The following is a 20,535-nucleotide window of genomic DNA, read 5'->3' as shown; positions in this document are numbered from 1 at the left end:
GGTTTATTATAGGTACATATATATATACATATAATTTGTTATAAAAATAATGCAATTCCATTAATGGAAAAAATCAACTACAATATTAATAAAAGTACAGCCTTAGTGCAAACTACCATTGCATTATCAAACACTTTATCCACTATGCTATACAACTTCTTTCAATCTATAGGAAACTACACGTGTTAAATGAGCTACACGAAACCTCCCTCATTCTTTAGTGACTTAGAAACACATCAAGTTTACAAGGTGAATTAAAAAAAATGACTGTCGAACAGACAGTCACAACAATATCTCTGCACATGCAAATTACATTTCACTGGGTTTTGCTTCTTTGTAAGTTAACCATAAGAATTTTCCTATATTTGTTAGCTTCTCTATAGGAGGTTATTTATTATTTGTTTTCTATGTTATAGTAGGGACGGAGGTAGTGTAAGAAAGAACACAAAGATGAGTTACAGACCAGTAAACACAGAGCAAGATCACTGACTCTATGAAACCACAAATCTGTAATGCACCAGGAGCTCAGAACCTTTTAGTTAGCAGTATTCATAGATATTAAGTTCTGATTGTTTTCACCTAAGTTGGCATAAGTAGTACATGTCCAAAGCCCACTGAAGTCAATGAGAAGCCTTAAGAGCTTCCCACTGACTTCAAATGACTTTGGATCAAGGCTGCATATACATGGATTTACAAAAAGTTACTTTAGAAAAAAAAAAAGAAGAAAAGAAAAGATGTGCTGGCAATGAGGAAAAACAGATCTCATTCTCTAACAAAGAAAATACTGACCTTGAATCCTTCAAATCATTTTGATTATTATATAATACAGTCAAGAAGAAAAAAATTAAAAGACAACAAATGTCAGGAGGGATTTCAAACGATTCTTTATTACATTTGCTCTATTTTATAAACAGAAAATAAAACCTTAAGTTCCTTGAGAGTTGTGATTTCGTACAAAGGACACTAAAATAATTGAAATATATCCTACATATTTTTCCCAACATAGAAAAGATTTGTTTCTTTTAAAAGGTACGTGCACTTTTTTAATGCCATTTAATTTTAATGGCCAGACAGATACTATTGATATTTGCTATTACAAATCCTCTCAAAATATTTTGATTAACATTTTGAGCCATTAAAATATTGATGAACCTATGAGTGGTGTCAATATTGCACAGCTGTTTGAAATCACTACAATGCAGTGTGGTCTTATTTTGAATGAGCAAGGGCCCAATCCTGTAATCCATATACATTCTCAAAGACCAAAGGAATTCTGCACGCAGAAAAACTGCAGGATTGAGCAAATATTTTCAGGATTTATTTAATCCACCAGATATAATTCAGTTTGCAAACAAAGTTTGTCCTTAAAACCAAACCAAACCCAACCCACTTTTTAAGGTAAGAGCAATATTTACAAAGACCAAGGGAAAATATACCAGATTTCTAAAGTACTGCTAATAAATATTAACATTTACAATATGCTACAAAGATTCAATCATTTGGCATTTTTATAGTGTCAGTGCTATTAAAGTAAAACAGTATAGGTCACTTAGAAGTAGTATAAATAGACAGGTTGCCCGCCCTCTCCAATTTTTCTATATAACTATATATTTGTTACTCAATTATGAAGAGATCAGTAAAATCTCTGGGATTTTCATTTTAAAAAAATTTATATCCTCTCTTCGCCACAATTTTTAAATATCCAAGAGTTTAGCTTCAGGGGTGGTGTGGACTGGGGGCTTTATTTCTGGTGAGCTGTGTTAAATCAATCCTTCTAAGCACAAATAGACAACTGCCAATGAGGAAAGTGTCTCTCTCTCCAAACCAGGGAATGAACAAGGTTTAGAATCATTGCATAAAGACATGCAGTATTTTCTGTTTACATAAATACACAAATATCCCTGCAGTTGTTATAATTCACCATGTGATCATCCAAATATCCACTTTGTATCATTCTGCACCAGATGAGGTAAAGGATCACAAAAAAAGTGTACTAAATATCACACATGCAGTTATAAACCTTTACTGTCATAAGTACACAGTCATTTATTCAAACATACATATATTAAAAAGATCCTTTTGATAACAACATGCAGATTGGTGTAAGTAGTAGCAAGAATACCCCTCATGAGTCTATGTATTAAAACATTTGGCCTGGTGGGATAGTCTGAGTGTGCCTACATGGTTGTGAAAGCAGTATAGCAGTGTGACAGACTCTACCTCCATGTTCATCCTTTTTAAAAGACTATGATACATTTTGTAAAAAAAGTGAGATTATTTGGACACAATCTGCTGAACATTATTGTCCTGGTAAAATGTGCGTGGTAACATTGTATGTAAAGTTGTAAGATTCTACACTGCATAACATTGCTGTGACATGCTCCAAAGTTAAAAAAAAGCAGGCCCTAACTGGTTTTTCAGAGACAAAAAACACATTGACACCCCAGGCAGTTATCAGCATAATCAAATGTTTGAGCATTGGCCTGCTAAACCCAGGGTTGTAAATTCAATCCTTGAGGGGGCCATATAGGGAACCGGGGTAAAAATCTATCTGGGGATGGGTCCTGCTTTGAGGAGGGGGTTGGACTAGATGACCTCCTGAGGTCCCTTCCAACCCTGATATTCTATGCGGGGGAGGGAAGGACTATCATCTAGTTAAGCAGCCATTATTTGGCAGGGAAAAGGGTGTGGATGAGAACTTTACATATTGGTAATGGAACAGCTGGGGGTCTTCTATGTAAACAGACTGACTGACTTGCTGAACCTCAGCTGAAGGTAATCCTCAAAGAGGGAAGAAGGGTATAAGAATGAGGCCTTGGCTACATTGGCACTTTATAGCGCTGCAACTTTTGCGCTCAGGGGTGTGAAAAAACACCCGAGCGCTGCAAGATACAGCGCTGTAAAGTGTCAGTGTAATCAGGGCGGCAGCGCTGGGAGCGCGGCTCCCAGCGCTGCACACTACACCCGTAAAGGATGTGGTTTACATGCAGCGCTGGGAGAGCTCTCCCAGTGCTGCCACTCTGACCACACTCACACTTCAAAGCGCTGCCGCAGCAGCGCTTTGAAATTTCTAGTGTAGCCAAGCCCTAAGAAACAGAGGCTACTAAACCACCTCTCTCCACTCATCTCTACTCACAACATCAAGAATATTTGAAAGACAAAGGAAGCATCACTGAACTAGAGGTTCTGTCTGAAGCAATCCAGCCAGACTGCTGTAAACTTATGCTGACCAGACTATTTTGCTTTTAAGTACACATAGCTTGTTAAGTTAGATATTAGTTTGCCTTTTATTTTCTTTGTACCCAAGTCTGATTTTTATGCCTCATTATGTGCAATCACTTAAAATCTCTCTTTCTGTAGTTAATAAATTTTTTATCTAAACCGGTGTGTGTTTGGATCAAGTGTTTGAGAAACTCCACTTGAAATAACAGGGTTTTGCATGCTAGAGGCTGTGAATGAACTGGCCACGAGTGGTTGTTCTCACAGCAAAGCAGTGTAAAAGGCACCCCAGATTGGGGAATTGAGGGGACACAGCTGTTCAGCCATCCACACATGGTTCAAGCTAATTAGTTAAAGTTTTTTAAACTGGTTTAAGAGCCATTGTCGCCTAAAAAAAAATTATTCTAAAGTAACCTCATGGGCAACATGACTCTTGCAGTTGAGGCTGAGTCCCAGCGCTGGAAGCTCCCTAGAAGGGTGGGAGGGGCACCAGTGCCAAATTCAGCCTCCTGCCCCCATTTGGTCCCCCACCCCCACCCACTGTGCTTCTCTGCCCTCTCCCCTGAGGGCTCCTCTTCCTGTGCCACTTGTGCCTCAGGGGGCAAAGAGATGTGAGTGGGAGGGACCGCAGGGGAGAAGGCTGAGGTATGAGAGGCTGGGGGGCTCAGGAGAAGAGGCAACATGAGCAGGGCCACAGGGTAAGAGTGAGACACAGGAGCAGGGCCTCTGGGTGAAGTGCGAGCCAGGCAATGGCCCAAGCACCCTTTCAGCAGTGGGGCAGCCTTTTTGGAGAAACTTAGCATCCCTTGGCTATTATACTCACTGTCCATAAGTACCCTTCTTACCCAACAGCCTCTTAGATTACTAAAATGGAAACAACAGATTTCATTATTTTTGTAGCTTTCATTTGTTGCTCTCTCATCTTGGACAAGTCACTTTTGCTTCTAATCATTTTACTTTCCGGTTCTGATGCAATCATACTATGCTGGTATATAGCAATTGAAAACAATGCAAGGGTTTTTGTTTAAAAACTGTTTCCACTGCTTGCTACCCTCTAATGCCAGCTCTGGCTTTTACACATAAAAATGAATTAAAAAAACAAACCACAAAGTGATCATGTTACATCTGATGTTATCAGTCCTCATACGCAAAGGAAACCTGAACAATTTTCAAAAGATGAGCCTGGGAGCTTAAATTCTTAACTCTGGTAGACACTAAAATTCATGGCCTGAACAGACACTGGATTACACCTCCTCTTTTTGTCTTATGACTGCAGAGATGTTAACAGGCCACTCTACCTTGAATGGTCCCTTAGATTAGAATATGTGCTAACTACTTGTACTAAACAATCTGTTCCAACTTGCATTTAGCTGTGACACTAGGAGTACCTGTCTCACACCTGAAGAAAAACTATGTTGCTTGAAAGCTTGTATCTCACTCCAAAAGAAGTTGGTCCAATAAGAGATATTACTTCACCTACCTTGTCTCTCCAGGTATCCACCCCCCACCTCTACTCCCTCCCACTCAATAAATTAAAACTGGCAAACATTGCTAAGTTTCCAAAAATACAAGAATATTTACAAGTGATAATAAATTAAGAGTTAAAACTAACCTGACATTAAATAAGTAGGATTTCAGAGAGCTCACCATACAAGTAATATGGCTGTGAATCTGTTTTGCATTGATTACTGCATAAACTGAAGTAATAAAGGTGCATTTGCCAATAATTTATGTATATTAGAAATAAGAGAGAGATGTACTGAAGGTTGGTCACCGTTAACCCTGCTTCGGGTTTAATTTGCCTAGTTTTAGAAGAACTGGAGTATAATTCATGATGAACTCTAGGTCCTCAACATATGGGTCAGATACTTGTAAAAAACTGAGGCTGGTGTAGATTTCAACCTGGGACTTCAATATAGAAAAATTGGCATTTGATAGGATTACTGAGGTGCTCCAATATATTTTTAAGACATGTTTATGAATGTCATTCTCAGACTCTGAGGCTTATTAGCAAAGTACTGGAAAATTTAATTTGGGTACATGGTATCTTCTCTACTTCCTTTTAAACTCTCAACCTTGAAAGAAAGCCTCACAAGACAAGAATGTTGAGAGAATATGATAGCAAACCCTGATAACTTGGTTTCTTAGGACAGCTGCCATATCTTAGGAGTGTCTGTGCTTTTATGTAAATAGCATACATTCCGGGGCAAATCTTGGATTTTTACCTTATGAGGAAAGTTCATAATTTTTTTAGTGATAAAGACTACTTCATATGCAGCACTCAAGAATGCACACAGTACTCCCAAAAGACTTAATTCAGACAAATATATCAATTTTCCATGACACAGAAGGACATGGAAGCCCTGAAATATCCAGCTCCACAGTGCTGTGAGGAGGGAAAATGATTTTACTGGCCCATTTTCACAATGTGCACAAAAAAATTCTCTCTTTTAACTGTCAGAAGATTTCCTAGTCATACTATTACAAAATCAGTTTGGCTATGGGCAGGTTCATAGCATTCCAAGGGTTACACTGAATAGCCTATATTAGGAATCCAACTTTGTGGATTGCTTGTTTTATTCCTTTGCTAAAGCTGACAACTAAGCAAAGGATACCCTACTCTCAGGGGAGGAAAATATTCTTTATAAAAGGAAATTACATAATTGACATTTTCCAAAGCAGGGAATGACGAAAAATACGTACCCACTGTGCTAGCTAGAGGTGCAATTCTTTAGCAAGAGGCAGCAGTATTTTGTTATGATGCAAATTGTATGAGAGAGAGTAGAAGAGAAGAGTTAAAACCCTTAGTAGTAACCGTATTTACTGGCTCTTTCTGAACATACGACTTAACATTTATGTTTCCTTCTTCTCAATAGGCCCCCCCCCCCCCACTACTCTAAATAGCCCCCCGATCACTTTGCTGTTTGGTTCTGATCTTGTGCATCCAACACAGGAGTTGTCTGCAAGTTTTAGCAGAGTTATATTTATGAAGTAACACACCATAATAATAAGCAGAAGCTGTGCAAGGAGTTCTTTATAAAAAAAGTTTTGTGGGTTTAAAAGTAACCCTCTACTGCAAAGAAGCATCTGCCGAAAGATGGAAAGGTGTTTCTCTATTGTGACAAAACCAGCACCACAGAAATCCTGCAACCTTCGCTATAGCCTATTGCAAAATTTTATAGGTTACTCCATCCCTATTTAAATGCCTGGGCCCTTCTTTCCAATATGCATTGATTGAGAAAAAGCTGTACATGAGAGACAACCAAATCCTTTTGGAGGAAGGAAGCCAGGCTGCTCTTTTGTAAGAACATTCATGGTGTTATTCCTCAAGTGACTAAGAGAAGGGACAAAACCGAAGGGACTACATGTCCACAGTTTTATCAGAGACTAGCTTTATCCTTCCAGCTAGCAAATTGCTGAAATTTAAGCATTTAAGTGATAAAAATTTAAAAAGGAAAACACTACAAAATGGTTTTGTTCACTTATTTGCCATCTATAGTACAATATGAATTATTTATGTCCATAATTAAAAAAGTACTAGAAAAATGTAAAAACAAGTAAGTCTTAGTAAAATGAAACCTCACTGCAGTCCTTGGCAATTCAATCTTTTTTCAGAAATGAGGCTAGAAGGATACTTAGTGTGCAAACTGCACACAAATCATTGTGTGGTTTCTTAAGATCTGACTGTATCATCTCTGGCTCTGTAATATGCTTTTCTATATCCCTGTCTTTAGTGTCTCTCAGGCCTGGTCTACACATACCAGTATAACCATTACTGTTACGGATGTGATCTTTTACCAAAACAGTTACAGCAGTACAGCCCCAACTGCGGACATAGTTATAAATTATTCCCTCGTGGGAACGGGTATTGCTGTGTCCAACTTAGAGGAGATGTACCCCTTAACCATCCATTCGCATTCATGTTGCACACCCCATCAGTACCCAGTCCAAGCTGGGGAAGCTACTGATCCAATCAGCAGACCAAATTCGGGGATGAATCCTGTCCACTTGCCACGTGAGGCACTTTGCACATGTTAAAATGATGACTGATATACTTAAAATGGTTCAACTTTTGTGTTTACCCCAGGCCTCAGTATTTGACATCACTAAATGAACGGTGCTCCCATTTTCACCATTCTTTACTGTTAAACTACTTTGGAATGCTGCCCTTGAAATCAGAAAGCCCCAAAATCTGCACCTCTCTTCTCAATATTACACTCTGCAAGAGGACCTCATTAGGGAAGAGGAGAAAGCCACATTTTTGTACAATATTCTCATCAAAATTATCGAAAATCTTACATTTTTAATCCTCAAAATACCAGTAGAACTGAGCAACTTAACGGCATTTTTTAAAAAAATTCTATGTAAATGCACACTTTCACAGCATTCTTGGAATTCACCACACAAACAAAACATTCAGCAACATGCAAAGTACAGAGAAGTTTCACAAGACAGTGAATTTGGGGTGGGTGGGTGGGTGGGTGGAGAGGTCAAGTATTGAGAGATTTTTTAAAATTCATTATTGAAAAGAGAGTTACCAAGGAACTGGACACACTAGTTTTAAGGATATTTAATTTTTACAGATTTTTCATTTTTTTTCCCCAAAGAAATTTGATCAACATTTTATATTAAAGTCTGATTTCAATATATAACTGGCCAATCTATACCTCACAACTCTTCAATATTCAGAAAAACCTTACAAAACAAAGAATCACAGATTCAATTTAAAAAAACTACTGAACTAAAAAACAACCCTTATGCAAAATATCACTGTGCTGCTTTCACATCTTTGGGTGATCTGAAGTAGTCTCAGAAATATTTTCCCCAATTTACTTACTTTGATAAATAAATTTAATTCTCAGCAATGACCACGTCAAAATTTTATTTTTCAAAATAGAAATTTTCCTAGGAATTTCTTAAGAAGTTCTGATTTTCCCCAATGACTTGACTAAGAAACAGATACTGAAATTTGTAGAAAGATGGGAAGGTTGAAATTATAAAATCTATTAATTCTTACTGAGCAAAGAAACTGATTTTCACAATAATGAAACTTGAGATCGTTCTCATTTCTCAAAAGCATTACATTCACTATTTTAAAATGGATAGTCTATATAGTTGTACAAGTGTCATTACTGATCTGCTTCTGATATACAAGTCTTGTTGTGACAGATTCCCTAACATGGAAATAAGTTTCAGGAATTTGGGTATTTTAAAATCTCCCCAAATGCCTAATGAAGAAAACTATCAATTTCAGTGCAATTTTTTTAAGATCCACTGTTCATTAAAACCAAAAGAAAAAAAAAATCACCCAAAATATTATGTCTTTAGTTAAACATACAAAAATAGTTCCTTACTTTCTCAAGTTCCTTTCTCTCTCAATTGTTCAAGTCTATGGAAGCTTGTAAGAAAAAGACTGTTGAAGCTTTGTTGCAGTCAGGGGCGGCTCCAGGCCCCAGCATGCCAAGCGCATGCTTGGGGTGACATGCAGCAGGGGGTGCTCTGCCGGTTGCTGGGAGGGCGGCAGGCGGCTCCGGTGGACCTCCCGCAGGCGTCCCTGCAGAGGGTCCGCTGGTCCCGTGCCTATGGGAGGTCCACCGGAGCCACGGGATCAGTGGACCCTCCGCAGGGATGCCCGCGGGAGGTCCTCCGGGGCTGCGGGACCGGCGAGCAGCAGAGCGCCTCCCGCGGCGTGCCGCTGCGCTTGGGGCGGCGAAATGGCTAGAGCTGGCCCTGTGCACAATTATGCTGAAGTTCCTTCTAACTAAAATAAGTTAGCACAATCATCTGAATTGGCTGTCTACAGACTGGACAGGGTTTATCCCGCTTTTTCAGTTTCCTTGCACAAGTAAAACACGACATAAGATGTCCTGTCTTCCCATGAACTATACAGCCATTTTTAGGTCTGCTCTGACATATGACACAGGGCTCTATGCTGGAGAGGGGTAGATTGCATTCTATACTTTCCTCTTTGTCTTCTGTCTCTTTTTTCTCAGATTCTTTGCAATCCTCTTGGCTGCTACAAAAGATACTGCTAGATGTAGATGGCTGAGAGTGTTCCTTACTTTCCTGGGATTCAGAAGTTTGTGCTGTTGTATCCTCACTTTCTTCAACACTTAGTTCTTTATCTTCATTCATTTTCACTTTCTTACAGTCAGGAACATCAAAACCCTCTACATGCTCTAGCTGTGTGGAACTTTCCAATTTTCGCTTTTCAGATTTGTCATTCTTTTCATCAGGAAGCCAGTCCTCACGAAGAGCCCAGCATCTGGGGCAATGCCGTGGAAGGGGAGGGTTCATTTCACTGCATTTAGTGCACTTCCAATAATCCTTTAGTGAATTAAAAGTTACAGTTATTTGGCATTCCTACTATTATAGAAAAAAATTTAAAGGTGATTATAGTTTCTTTATGTTACGGCTAAAGTATTTACTCAATATTTGTAAACAAAATTGGTCAATCGCCACATTTTAAGATGGAAAGTTTTAAGAAGAGGAAAGTTAAAATCAATTACACCACAATTTCTCAAACTTGCTTTTTTATTCTCCTCGCAATTAAAAATTTGGGTGTAAAAAATTTCTCTAAAAAGAACAAGTAAATAACAATGCCAAAGAAAATGTGTTACACAGGCAGTGTAACAAAACTGTATACATTCAGCACTATCATTAGAGCTAGACTCAAATGTATTCCATGATGTGGTTTAGCAATTGGTCTTCTATCTCTCTAATGTAAGTTTGCACATTGCACAGACTATCTGCATATGTATTTACAGAAAAATAAAACTATGTTAAAGTGAAATTATGGTTGCAAGTACTTATTTTTCCTAAATTACTGATATGTTACAGGGATGCTGTAATTATCCTACAATCAAGCATTATAAACGCAGGATATTCTGAGTTAAGGTTAAACACAAAAGAAATCCAAACATGTTAAGGTATAGAAATGCACATTTAGGGCACTCAAATAGCTTTAGGTCTGCCTTGTAACAACACCATATATTAAACTCGTTTACAGATTAAGATTCCATTTTAGATTGTACACGGCAGTACATCATACTGGAACCTCTCTTACGCTGCCTTCATGATCCCAGAACCTATGTTTCTTTAAATAAAAGTCTCTAGCTGTTAGGTTACTAAGCCTTGAAAATGTGAACAGAGTGAAACTGATGCAAGTATGTCGGTCTACATTTGCAGAACTTGAAACAACTCCAAGGGGTATGTGACCTGATTCATTTATCTTAGTTGGTGATAATAATCACCCAATTATAATACTTTAAATGTCAACACTGTTAACTCATTATTCAAAGCATATACAAAAGAAGGAAAATCATACTGTGAAGATCTGTAATCTACTGTGAGTGACAGCTTATTCTGGTGCCACCAGTTAGTGGCTGTGGGACAGTATCCCATTGTTTTCTGTCTCCAGTCAAGGAAAAGCCTAGCAGACCCCAGCAGAGGAGCATATGTGCCTCACTGAATGGATCTATTCTGGGTATCTGCACAATCTACTGAGAGTGCCATATCATGTGGCAGAGTTTATTCTGTGTACAGAACTTGAGAAGTATCACTGCCATTTCCCCCCTACTCTCTCTCCCCCATCTAACCTGTTTGTGATTAAGCCATTTGTGTTTGTTGTCCCAGGTCAGATTAACCTGATTTTCCTACCCACTCCCAATGGTATTAGGAAACGTTTAGGATTAATGATCATTTTCTGCCATTATTTTTCTTAACTGAAAGTTTACACCTGCAAGTAGAGGCTGGTGCACACATTCTTCTTTGGAGAAACGCACAAAGAATTGCCCTGTTTCAAAATGGCTGCCATTACCCATTGTTCTTAATGTAAATGAACTCATAGGTCAATATCTTTACAAATGGCCATAGCCTCCCATTGTTCCCAAGGCAACACCAAGCTGCCTTTAGCAGGTAGCCCTATGAGATCACAAGGCAGAGAATAATATTTGGCTGTACTGAGAACAATTAGCTCTTCTCAAAATCACAAACTGAGGGAAGCCTGTGGCTTCAGTACTACTGAAAACAACTGAAGGTGGCAGCTATTTTAAAAGAGCACTTGTCTTCTGAAATCCTCTGAAGTCGAACATTATTCTCCAGTTTTTGCTGATGGAAAAACTTCCAATTATGAATACTATGAAAAAATCATCATTAATCCTAAAACGTTTTCACATGTAGTCTACGTTCAAGATTTCAATGAGTTTAAACTATACGAAATGTGTACATTATTCAAGATCCTTCCTCAAAAACCTCAGTCTCACTAACACTGGATGCTCAACTCCTTAAAAGATATATTTTAAAATTCATTTTCACACCTAAAGGTATTTAACAAATTTACATAAATTCCATTCTCAGAGTGTTGTAATTCTGGGGAATGCAAAACTTAACCTTAACTATGGCGCTGCAACTGGCAATACCATAATTAAAATGCTTGTATTAGAAGCCTTTGTTCTACTCAGACATGAACTGTGAATGAGAAGCAATAATAAAAAGGTATATTGCCTATTTAAATCTACACGAAGTAACTTTAAAAATATTCTGTTTGTTCCAACCAACCAACCCCCCACCCCCACCCTACCAAACCAACCAACCTCCTTATATTCCCAGAAATATCATTACAGCTGGCTACACAGAACAAGCATGATTAAGGTAGCTCAGCCAATGACATGTTCTGTATGACTAATTCTATGCACTTGTGTGTTCATAATGGCAAACTGAAGAAACTGTTCCATGTTTTAATATTTAGTTTTCAAGACATGTCAAATTCTGAATTCAGACATTCTGACAAGCCAATGTGCTGAAATTTAAAAAAGCTTTACACACACAACACTGATCTTTTCAATCTTCTAGACAATTTAAAAACAGTTCCTTTATCCTTAGTGAATTTTAAATACACTTTTTTTGCTATTTTCTTTATTTCATTCAGATTAGACACTGAAATTAAAGTGGCCAGTTTTATTTTGTTTTTTGTAGACAAAAACAATGCTACCTTTTGGTTTCCAAAAAAATTAAAAAGCTTTTTTTAAAAATCCTGCCTTTGTGTTTTAAACAAAAAGTTAGGTTTAGGCTCTAAACTGTGTGCCCCTTTCTCTGACTGAGCCAGTAAAATTTGAAATTTCTGTGTCCACAACTTTAAAACAGCATAGAGAAAGACTGATTTATAGGTCAGTAACTGAAAGACCTCAAACTATCATTTTCCTTTTAATGAAGAAAATGTCAGATTTTACTTTTAAAATCATCCACTGAATTCATATATGTTCCCAGTCCTGGTCTTTCATTTCACAGGACCTGTGATTTTTTATGAACCAAGTATTTACTCACAGCTAGTGAAATTTCAGGATCTTCATCGAATGAATCAGCATCACTCTCTTCAGTCTGATATATCGTCACCTGATATACCTGAGGGAAGAAAATATATTTTAAACTTTCCTTTATTTGGTTTTTAATTTTAAATGTTTTACTAAAAAACAACCCTGAACAAGTAGTAAAGCACACGGAATACTTTTTTAAAAAAAAGTTTTTACCAGATAGAAAATAGTACTTGCTAAAGTTCTAGATGATATGGCTATATACTACATGCATTTTCTTGGCATACGGAATTAAGAGGGAGCACTACTACTTATGGGTACAGACAATACTGTAAACAATTACCGGCTCTAGAAACTTTTGTTCTCATTTGGGAACAGCCTCTTGGAAGATTTACAATACAGACAGACAACAATGGGCCCCTCTCAAATGGATAATGTCAATTGTGAACAAAAGCTTTAGCAATACAAATATTTCACTAGTCAACATAGTAAATGAAAGACACTAATTCTAATACTCTGAACCATAGAGCTCAGTATTTGTAATTTTTAAGCCTACGTATGCTCTCTCTTAATGATAGAAGACAGGAGTGGCCAAACTGTGGCTCATGAGCTGCATGCAGCTCTTTTAATGTTAAAGTGTGGCTCAGGGAGCGGAGCTGCCCACACTCCACCTACCAGACTTGAGGAGGGAAGATTAGGACCTCTGCCTTGCAGCAGGATGGTGAGGTAGTGGCTTCTGCCCAGCAGGGGAGAGGTGGAGCTTTTGGGTTTCAGTCCTGCCACGCATGCCAGCCAGGGCTCAGGGCTTCAGTGGGAGCGGGGCTGAAACCCAAAACCCCGGCAGGCACCTTACACAAGACTGAAGCTCCAAACCCCAGCAAGTGTGCCTTGGTGCTGAAGACTGTCGTATACGACTGAGCGTCAGTAAGTTTGGCAATCCCTGATACAAGATCTTAAATAGTTTTTTTAAAATGTATTCTAAAAATACATCTATTCACTTTTAACTTTATTCCGATAAATATCGTATTTAATATGTTTTGCCTTTCAAAAATTATGAGGTTTTCTTCCAGTAGAGTTCATATACATATTCCAAGCTAAGGCCTTTATCCCGCAAAAAAACCTTGCATAAGTGGACTCCTGACCCTGTACTGAAGGCCAGTGACTTCAACAGCCCACCAGTGAATTTTACTGGATGAAATGCTATGGCCTATGTTATGGAGGAAGTCAGATTAAATTACTGTAATGGTTCCTTCAGGCCCTATAAATGACCCCAGTGGAGCTCTGCCTACAGGGAGCTTCTTGCAGAATCATGACTAAATTTGTACTAAGAAAACTCAGTATAAAGAATGGCAGTACATATTTGCCATACAGCACATGCAGTCATGGAACAAGACTATGGAAATGTTTCATATTGGATTCCAACAAAATGCTTCTGCTATAACATTTCAGATGGAGGGGGGGGAGGATGGGGAATATACATGCCTCATCATCATCATCTGTGAGCTCTTGTCCTTCTTCATTATGGCTATAATCTTCTGAATAAATGGACTCAACTTCAAACTCAACACTGAACTGGTCTGAAACAGAATTCTGGTCAAACCAATCATCAGAGTTTTCGCTTAATGAACTGGCATGAAGATCCTGAATAAAAAGGGGAGGGGGGAATATATTTAAACTTCATTAATACACTCTTATGACTCATACTGCTACATGTGTATTTAAACATAATAAAGAGAAACACTGTTTAATTGGCTGCCAGCCAGAGATAACAGTCATGTCTCAACCAAATACCTCATACCACTCAAGATGTTGGGATTTCTGCTGCAGTTGCACAATTTAGAAATGTATTATTGGATCTATAAAACCTTTAAAAATTATTTTAAGTGAATTAAAAGAACATTGGAACTGTCTCCAAAACTAGTATGTTGAAATACAATACAAGTGATGTTTGAACTTACATTTGCTAACATTTAAAATATACAGAAAAGCAGATGATATACTATGTGAATTTAATAACAAAATATGTCACTTCTGTGTACTGAATTTTTATAATACTTACAGCATCTTTTATCAAATCTCAAAATGCCTTAACAAAGGTGTGTAACTATTAACCCACATTTTACAGATGGGAAACTGAGACAAGTGTAAATAACTTACTCTAATCACTAAACACACTCTCACTGGGAATACAGATATTCATACACGATTCAGAGGCACCACTTTTCTTTTTCTACTGTACCAAGGGCTAAAGAATTCATTTGTTTTGCTTCCTTTTCTGAATATTCATAATGAAGATTTAAGAAAATTCCATTCTTAAGTTTTGTGATCCAAGCCACATAAAAACACAACACTCAGGTTCTCTGACATCACTAGAAGCATTATTTGTTTCAAATATTAATATGATAACCAAGATGCATGTCTGGGAAATTTGAGAACTCGACATAATTAAAAATACATCTTGCTTACAGGACTTGCAGAGTCTATCGAGTCACTGCTGTTGCTTCCTTCGCAGCATAGCCCACTTACAACACACCAGGAAAGGCTTTCATCAAATGTGAGCGAAATGCTGTCTGACTTATGCCGTTTTCTTCTTCCACTAGGTTGTTCATCTGAAGAACTTTCTTCTGTGTCAGAGAGAAAAAGCTTATTAATCCAAAGGCATCTATGAAGTGCACATTACAAGCATTTTAGTAGGTGTTTAAACTGGATTTTACTTATTTAGAACTTCAATATTAAAATTATTCAGTGTTTTTCAATGGAAAATTAAATAAAGGCACCTGACCTATTTTAAAAAGACAATGAAACACATTCTTGCCATATTCCTAAAAGAAAATGGCGTAAAATGGGCAAAAGACTGACATTTCTGAAACTGTTTTTCGCTGACCGCTCCATCATTAAGATGTATAAATGGAAATTTCCCCAGACAATAGATACTATGATTAAGGAATCATATGAATGAACTCCTGGCCACCTCTGGAAATTAAGGATTTTATTTTAGCTTTGCGTGCAACGCTATATTTATTGGTATCAGGATTTCTACTATAACCCCAATTTGTAGGGGTATAAAAATCCACACTAAAAATTCCTTAAAGGCTAAAACATGATGTTCAAGATGTCAACTGTGGAAACATTGCTTTAAGCTGAAGAACTCAAAAACACTGCTTTTTGGATGTTTCTGACATTTTGGACTCTTGTAGCATAAAGGAGGGCAGGAGTACGGAGACAGTATTTTGGGGATAAATGTATCAAAATTCAACTCCACTGACCTTAGGAAAGGCATTATAAAAGAATTTGACAAAGACTTAAAAAGCAGCTGCCAAGTCAGTGTGTAATAAATGCAGTGGAGTGAAATTCCCTACCAGGATTGAGAAATTGGTTCAATGACCATTCAACAGAGCCTGCTGCCGCCTACAGGTGCCTTTCACAGACTCGCTCTATTGCCCAATCCTTTCTTTGCACTGTAAAAAAAAAAGTTTGAAAAATCCACCCAGGGCCTCTAAGCCTGGCATCTTTAGTTTTAAAAGAAAAAAAGAACAAAAAACACTTGTACATACTTTGTGACTCCTCTTACTTTCCCTTGATGCTTCTTGGCTCAGTCCCTCTCTTTTCTTTTTTCGCCCTGAGAGCCCCAACCTTCAAACTTAGATGCCCCCAGGCCCAACTGTTGCTCCTGTCCATCGTTGTCCTCATTAAAGTTGTCATCTCTCCATGAGGTACTGATAACATGCCAACACGGTTTCTAAACATTTACAGTGAAACAGTAGCGGCTCCAAAGGAGCCGCTACCATCCCAATGTAACGAGCATGGTGGTTTAAGGGGAAGATTGCCTACAAATTAAAAAAACAGTGTACATAAAAACACTATATTAAAAGAATTTTAAGGCTGTAATAAACTGACAAACGGATGCAAAAACAGAGTTAATGATTAAGCTTGCAATAAGCAGGCACAACAGAACACCCGATTACTCTGGGTTGTGCGTAAGTATTACAAGTTATAAACCTTAACTGTGTATTTTCATCCTTTCACCAGTTTCAGTTACAACATTAAAGTGTTCTTTTAATATACTGTGAATGGCAGTACCGTTTTACAATAGGCTAGGACAGGGGTCGGCAACCTTTCAGAAGTGGTGTGCCGAGTCTTCATTTATTCACTCTAATTTAAGGTTTTGAGTGCCAGTAATACATTTTAATGTTTTTAGAAGGTCTCTTTCTATAAGTCTATATCATATAACTAAACTATTATATGTAAAGCAAACAAGGTTTTCAAAATGTTTAAGAAGCGTCATTTAAAATTAAATTAAAATGCTGATCTTACGCCGCTAGCCTGCTCAGCTCGCTGCCAGCCTGGGGTTCTGTTCACCTAGGCTGGCAGCGGGCTGAGCAGGGCCTGCGGCTGGGACCCCAGACCTGGGTGGGGAGGTTTATGGGGTCAGGGCAGAGGGCTGTGGTGGGGGGGGGAGGTCAAGGGTCAGGACAAAGGGCTTGGTGTGTGTGGGCGTGCATGGCAGAAGGCTGAGTGTGGGGGCGGTCAGGGCAGAGGGCTGTGGGGATGCAGGGCAGAAGGCTGCAGATGTGTGAGGGTTCAAGAGTCAGGGCAGAGGGCTGGGGGATATGGGGGCTGCAGGGCAGAATGCTGAGCGTGTGGGGGGGGTCAGGGTAGAGGGCTGGGGGACATAAGGGGTGTAGGAGAGAAGACTGAGTGTGTGGGGGGGGCGGGGTCAGGGCAGAGGTCTGGGGTGCTCAGCTCGTAGGGATGCTCCCAGCCTCCTGCCCTGAGCCGCTCAGGGCAGGGACTGGAAGGGATATGCCCTGTTCCACCCCTTTCCCCAAGGCTCCATCCCTGCCTCTCTCTGTCTCCTCTAGGGAACTGCCTGCACACTACTGCTCTCCCCCCCCCCCATCCCCCTCGCTAGGGCATCAGCTGATTGGCTCAGGGATGGAGAGGAGGTGGAGCAGGAAAGCACCACGCTAGGGGAAGAAGCGGGGGAGGGAGAAGGTTGGTTGCCGCAGAACCAAGCTTCTGCCTCCTGCCCCTGCAGGGGAGAGCAGTGGATGGGTGGGGGTTGAGTGGGGCTGGAGGCCAGGACTGCGGCAGGCAGCTGCGTGCCGCTCAAAATCGGCTCGTGTGCCGTGTTTGGCACGCGTGCCACAGGTTGCCGACCCCTGGGCTAGGATGACTGCCCTAAATACTACAAAGATAAATCATATCAGAAATACCTTACATAGATCAAGCAACTGAACAAAATATTACCAAACACAGGAAAACAAAATAAAATATTGCATGCTATGATTTTATGTGAAAGTGGTGATGAGTAACAGTAACCTATCAAGAATCACCAGATAATATGGATAAAATGCAGGTTAGTGTGGAAATTACCAGTGTATATTACATATAATTGAAAGTTAAGAAGTGTTACCACCAAGAGGTTGAAAGTTACACATAACTCAAAAAAAAAAAACAACCACACAAAAACCCCCCCTCAAAAATCCCCACTAATTACAGCTACTAAATATCAGAATCAACACCTCAGATTTTAAAGACACATTAACCAATAAATATGAAGTTGCCATGTAGAGGGGTGAGGCAGAGAAAAGATTCAGAGGGCCTATTTTCGCAGGCATTTAGGTGACTAAATACTTTTGTAAATCTGGACCAAGATAACTGGATAAAATAAAGCCGTTCACCCCGATGTCACTGACTTAAATCCAATACAAGTAGGTTACAAACAGCAACCAAAAGTTAAAATCTGGTGGCTGTCTGAAGAGTTACCTGACATCAGTTTGATAGTCTCAGCACAGTGTATGAAAAGATGTCCACATCACAAAGAAAATACCACTGATACCCTTTGTTGGTGACATCAGTATAAAGGCAGAGAATTGAACAGGCATGGAGACTGAGTTACCCTATCACCCTGCTAGTAGTCCTTGCAGATCAGGACTGTATCATGCTGATGAGGTTATTACATATATCATCATAGCACCTAGAAGCCTTACTCATGGACCAGAGCCCCATTGTGCTAGGACAGTGGTTTTCAATCTGTGGTCCACGGATCCCTAGGGGTATGCTGACTATGTCAAATATTCCCAAAGGGATCTGTACCTGCAGTCGAAATTTTTAAGGGGTCCACAAATGAAAAGAAGATTGAAAACTGCTGTGCTAGGAGACGTACACACATGTGGGGAAGTCTGTATTGTCATTACCCACATTGTATCTATTCTATGGATAAGAAGGGAAGCTCATTCTCCAGGGCTGTCAATCTGGTACCTTTCACACTGGCTAAAAACACGAAAATGTGGACTCCCAAGAAAAGACGACACGAGCCAGTAATATACAAGTTTGGTCTAGATGTACATGCTCTTGAAAGGTAGGCAGGATTTTCAGTATTTTATTATAGATGTGCACGTACCAGATTCACTGAGCATCCTCCTAGATGAGGTAGTTGGTCTAGCAGTCAAATTTGGGGATGTCTGTTTTTCGTCAACTAACTCTTGCATGGATTCCTATTTAACAAAAATACTAAGTAAGCACAGTATGACTGTGGAGAGTATGAAATTAATTTTTATCTTTCAACTGCATCCAAATCTCAATGGTAAAGCAAATGAAGTTGTTAAACTTGAAAGAGTGTATACATTAGAATATACCAAGTAGATCGATCACCTTTAGAACATTGCCTTTTTCAAGTTGACACCTGGTCTCATTTTCAGATGTGTTTGCTTCCATAGACTCTGAAAAAGAAGAATACATAATGCACTGCATCAGAAAGGAAATATCTGCAGGCACAAGGGACTGCAGTGAAAGTTGTAAAAAAATATACTGCAAATACTTTGTACATATTGTTTTAAATCTTAATTCAGAGCGTACGTAACATTTACAAAAATCACTCCATACTCTTAAGAAATGTTCAAGGTTTTCTTTGTAACATTATATACATAATTATAAGAAAAAAATGTAACAGTTTTGGAATTTTTCGTAGATGAAAGAATATTGGGAGAAAATATTCTTATAAATAAAACACACTTTACTACACTATTTACAAGAGGACACATACAAGATCCACTGGTTTACAAAAGAAGACATCAAGCTCTGCAAGAGATGTTTACAGTCACTAATATACTACTAAGACACACAAATAATTGTTCTAACTACATTGTCAGAACGAACCCTGAACTACATAATGCAACTAGTTATTTTCATGACAAAAGGTATCCATTTAGAACAAATTTAAGTATAGTAAAACACATCCTCTTTATTTGACTAGATTTTATCTGTGAGATCTTCTATCCTTCTACTCGGCTGTTCTGGCCAAGATTTTCCAAAATACGAGCCTAACATTAAGCCCCAAAGTCCATATTTATGGACTTCACTGATTTTCTAGTATTGAGCACCCAACTGCACCCACTGAAGCCAATGGGAGATGTTAAGTGCTCCATACTTGGGAAAATCAAGCAGATTACACATATAAATGTAGATTTAAGAGCCTTTTTAAAAATTCATCCCCATATTTAACTTTCATTTCACTCATTTCTTAAATTTAAGTTACATCACAGCTGCATTATCCATCCTTCTCTTGCAGATATGAATAAACTGAAATAGACCATAGGCTATTTTACGAAATTATATATGGATTTATTAAACTCATAAGAACAAAGTATATAGATTTTTTTCCTGTTACTTTTATTGTTTATCGTGTCAACTATTAGAAGAGAAATGTTAACTCAAATTAGATAGGGTAGTTAAGGATGAACCAATTTTCAAATATTTAGTTTTTAAAATATATTCCTTAGCCTGAGTTGAGTATGTAAAGAAAGCAGAATCAAAGTCTGCACATAATGTCTTATCCTGTTTCCACTGAAGCCAATGAAAATTTTGCCAGTGACTTCACTATCAGCAAGTTCAAGACCATTTTCTGCGCTAGACCCGTAACCTTAAACAGTTTATTTGTAAAAGATGCAATTCACCTTCAACAGGGCTACAAGAGTGACAATAATTACATCATCTATCAATG

The 20,535-nt window shown here is 38.6% G+C and overlaps 1 protein-coding gene across 7 annotated transcripts in view; it reads right to left on the bottom strand.

Moving 5' to 3' along the window:
- Window positions 1-861: 861 nt before the first annotated feature.
- MDM2 (MDM2 proto-oncogene) overlaps window positions 862-20,535 on the bottom strand; it is a 29,780-nt gene continuing 10,106 nt past the window's right edge. The window contains exons 6-12 of one of the 7 annotated variants that reach the window (XM_075066327.1): window positions 19,188-19,255; window positions 18,937-19,030; window positions 14,997-15,154; window positions 14,013-14,171; window positions 12,544-12,621; window positions 8,928-9,546; window positions 862-8,718 (exon numbers count right to left, since the gene is read on the bottom strand). In XM_075066327.1, coding sequence (XP_074922428.1) covers window positions 8,977-9,546; window positions 12,544-12,621; window positions 14,013-14,171; window positions 14,997-15,154; window positions 18,937-19,030; window positions 19,188-19,255 — 1,127 coding nt within the window. In that variant the 3' untranslated portion in view covers window positions 862-8,718; window positions 8,928-8,976. Of the gene's footprint in view, window positions 9,547-12,543; window positions 12,622-14,012; window positions 14,172-14,996; window positions 15,155-18,936; window positions 19,031-19,187; window positions 19,256-20,535 lie in introns of all 7 variants that reach the window. The other 6 variants (XR_012655964.1, XR_012655966.1, XR_012655965.1 and 3 more) reach the window with 6 other exon arrangements.

This window comes from Chelonoidis abingdonii, chromosome 1 (genome assembly GCF_003597395.2).
Source record: "Chelonoidis abingdonii isolate Lonesome George chromosome 1, CheloAbing_2.0, whole genome shotgun sequence".
In the NCBI taxonomy this organism is placed as follows: Eukaryota; Metazoa; Chordata; order Testudines; family Testudinidae; genus Chelonoidis; species Chelonoidis abingdonii.
The sequence above is the reverse complement of the archived record's forward strand: the minus strand, read 5'-3'. Positions and strand labels throughout refer to the sequence as shown.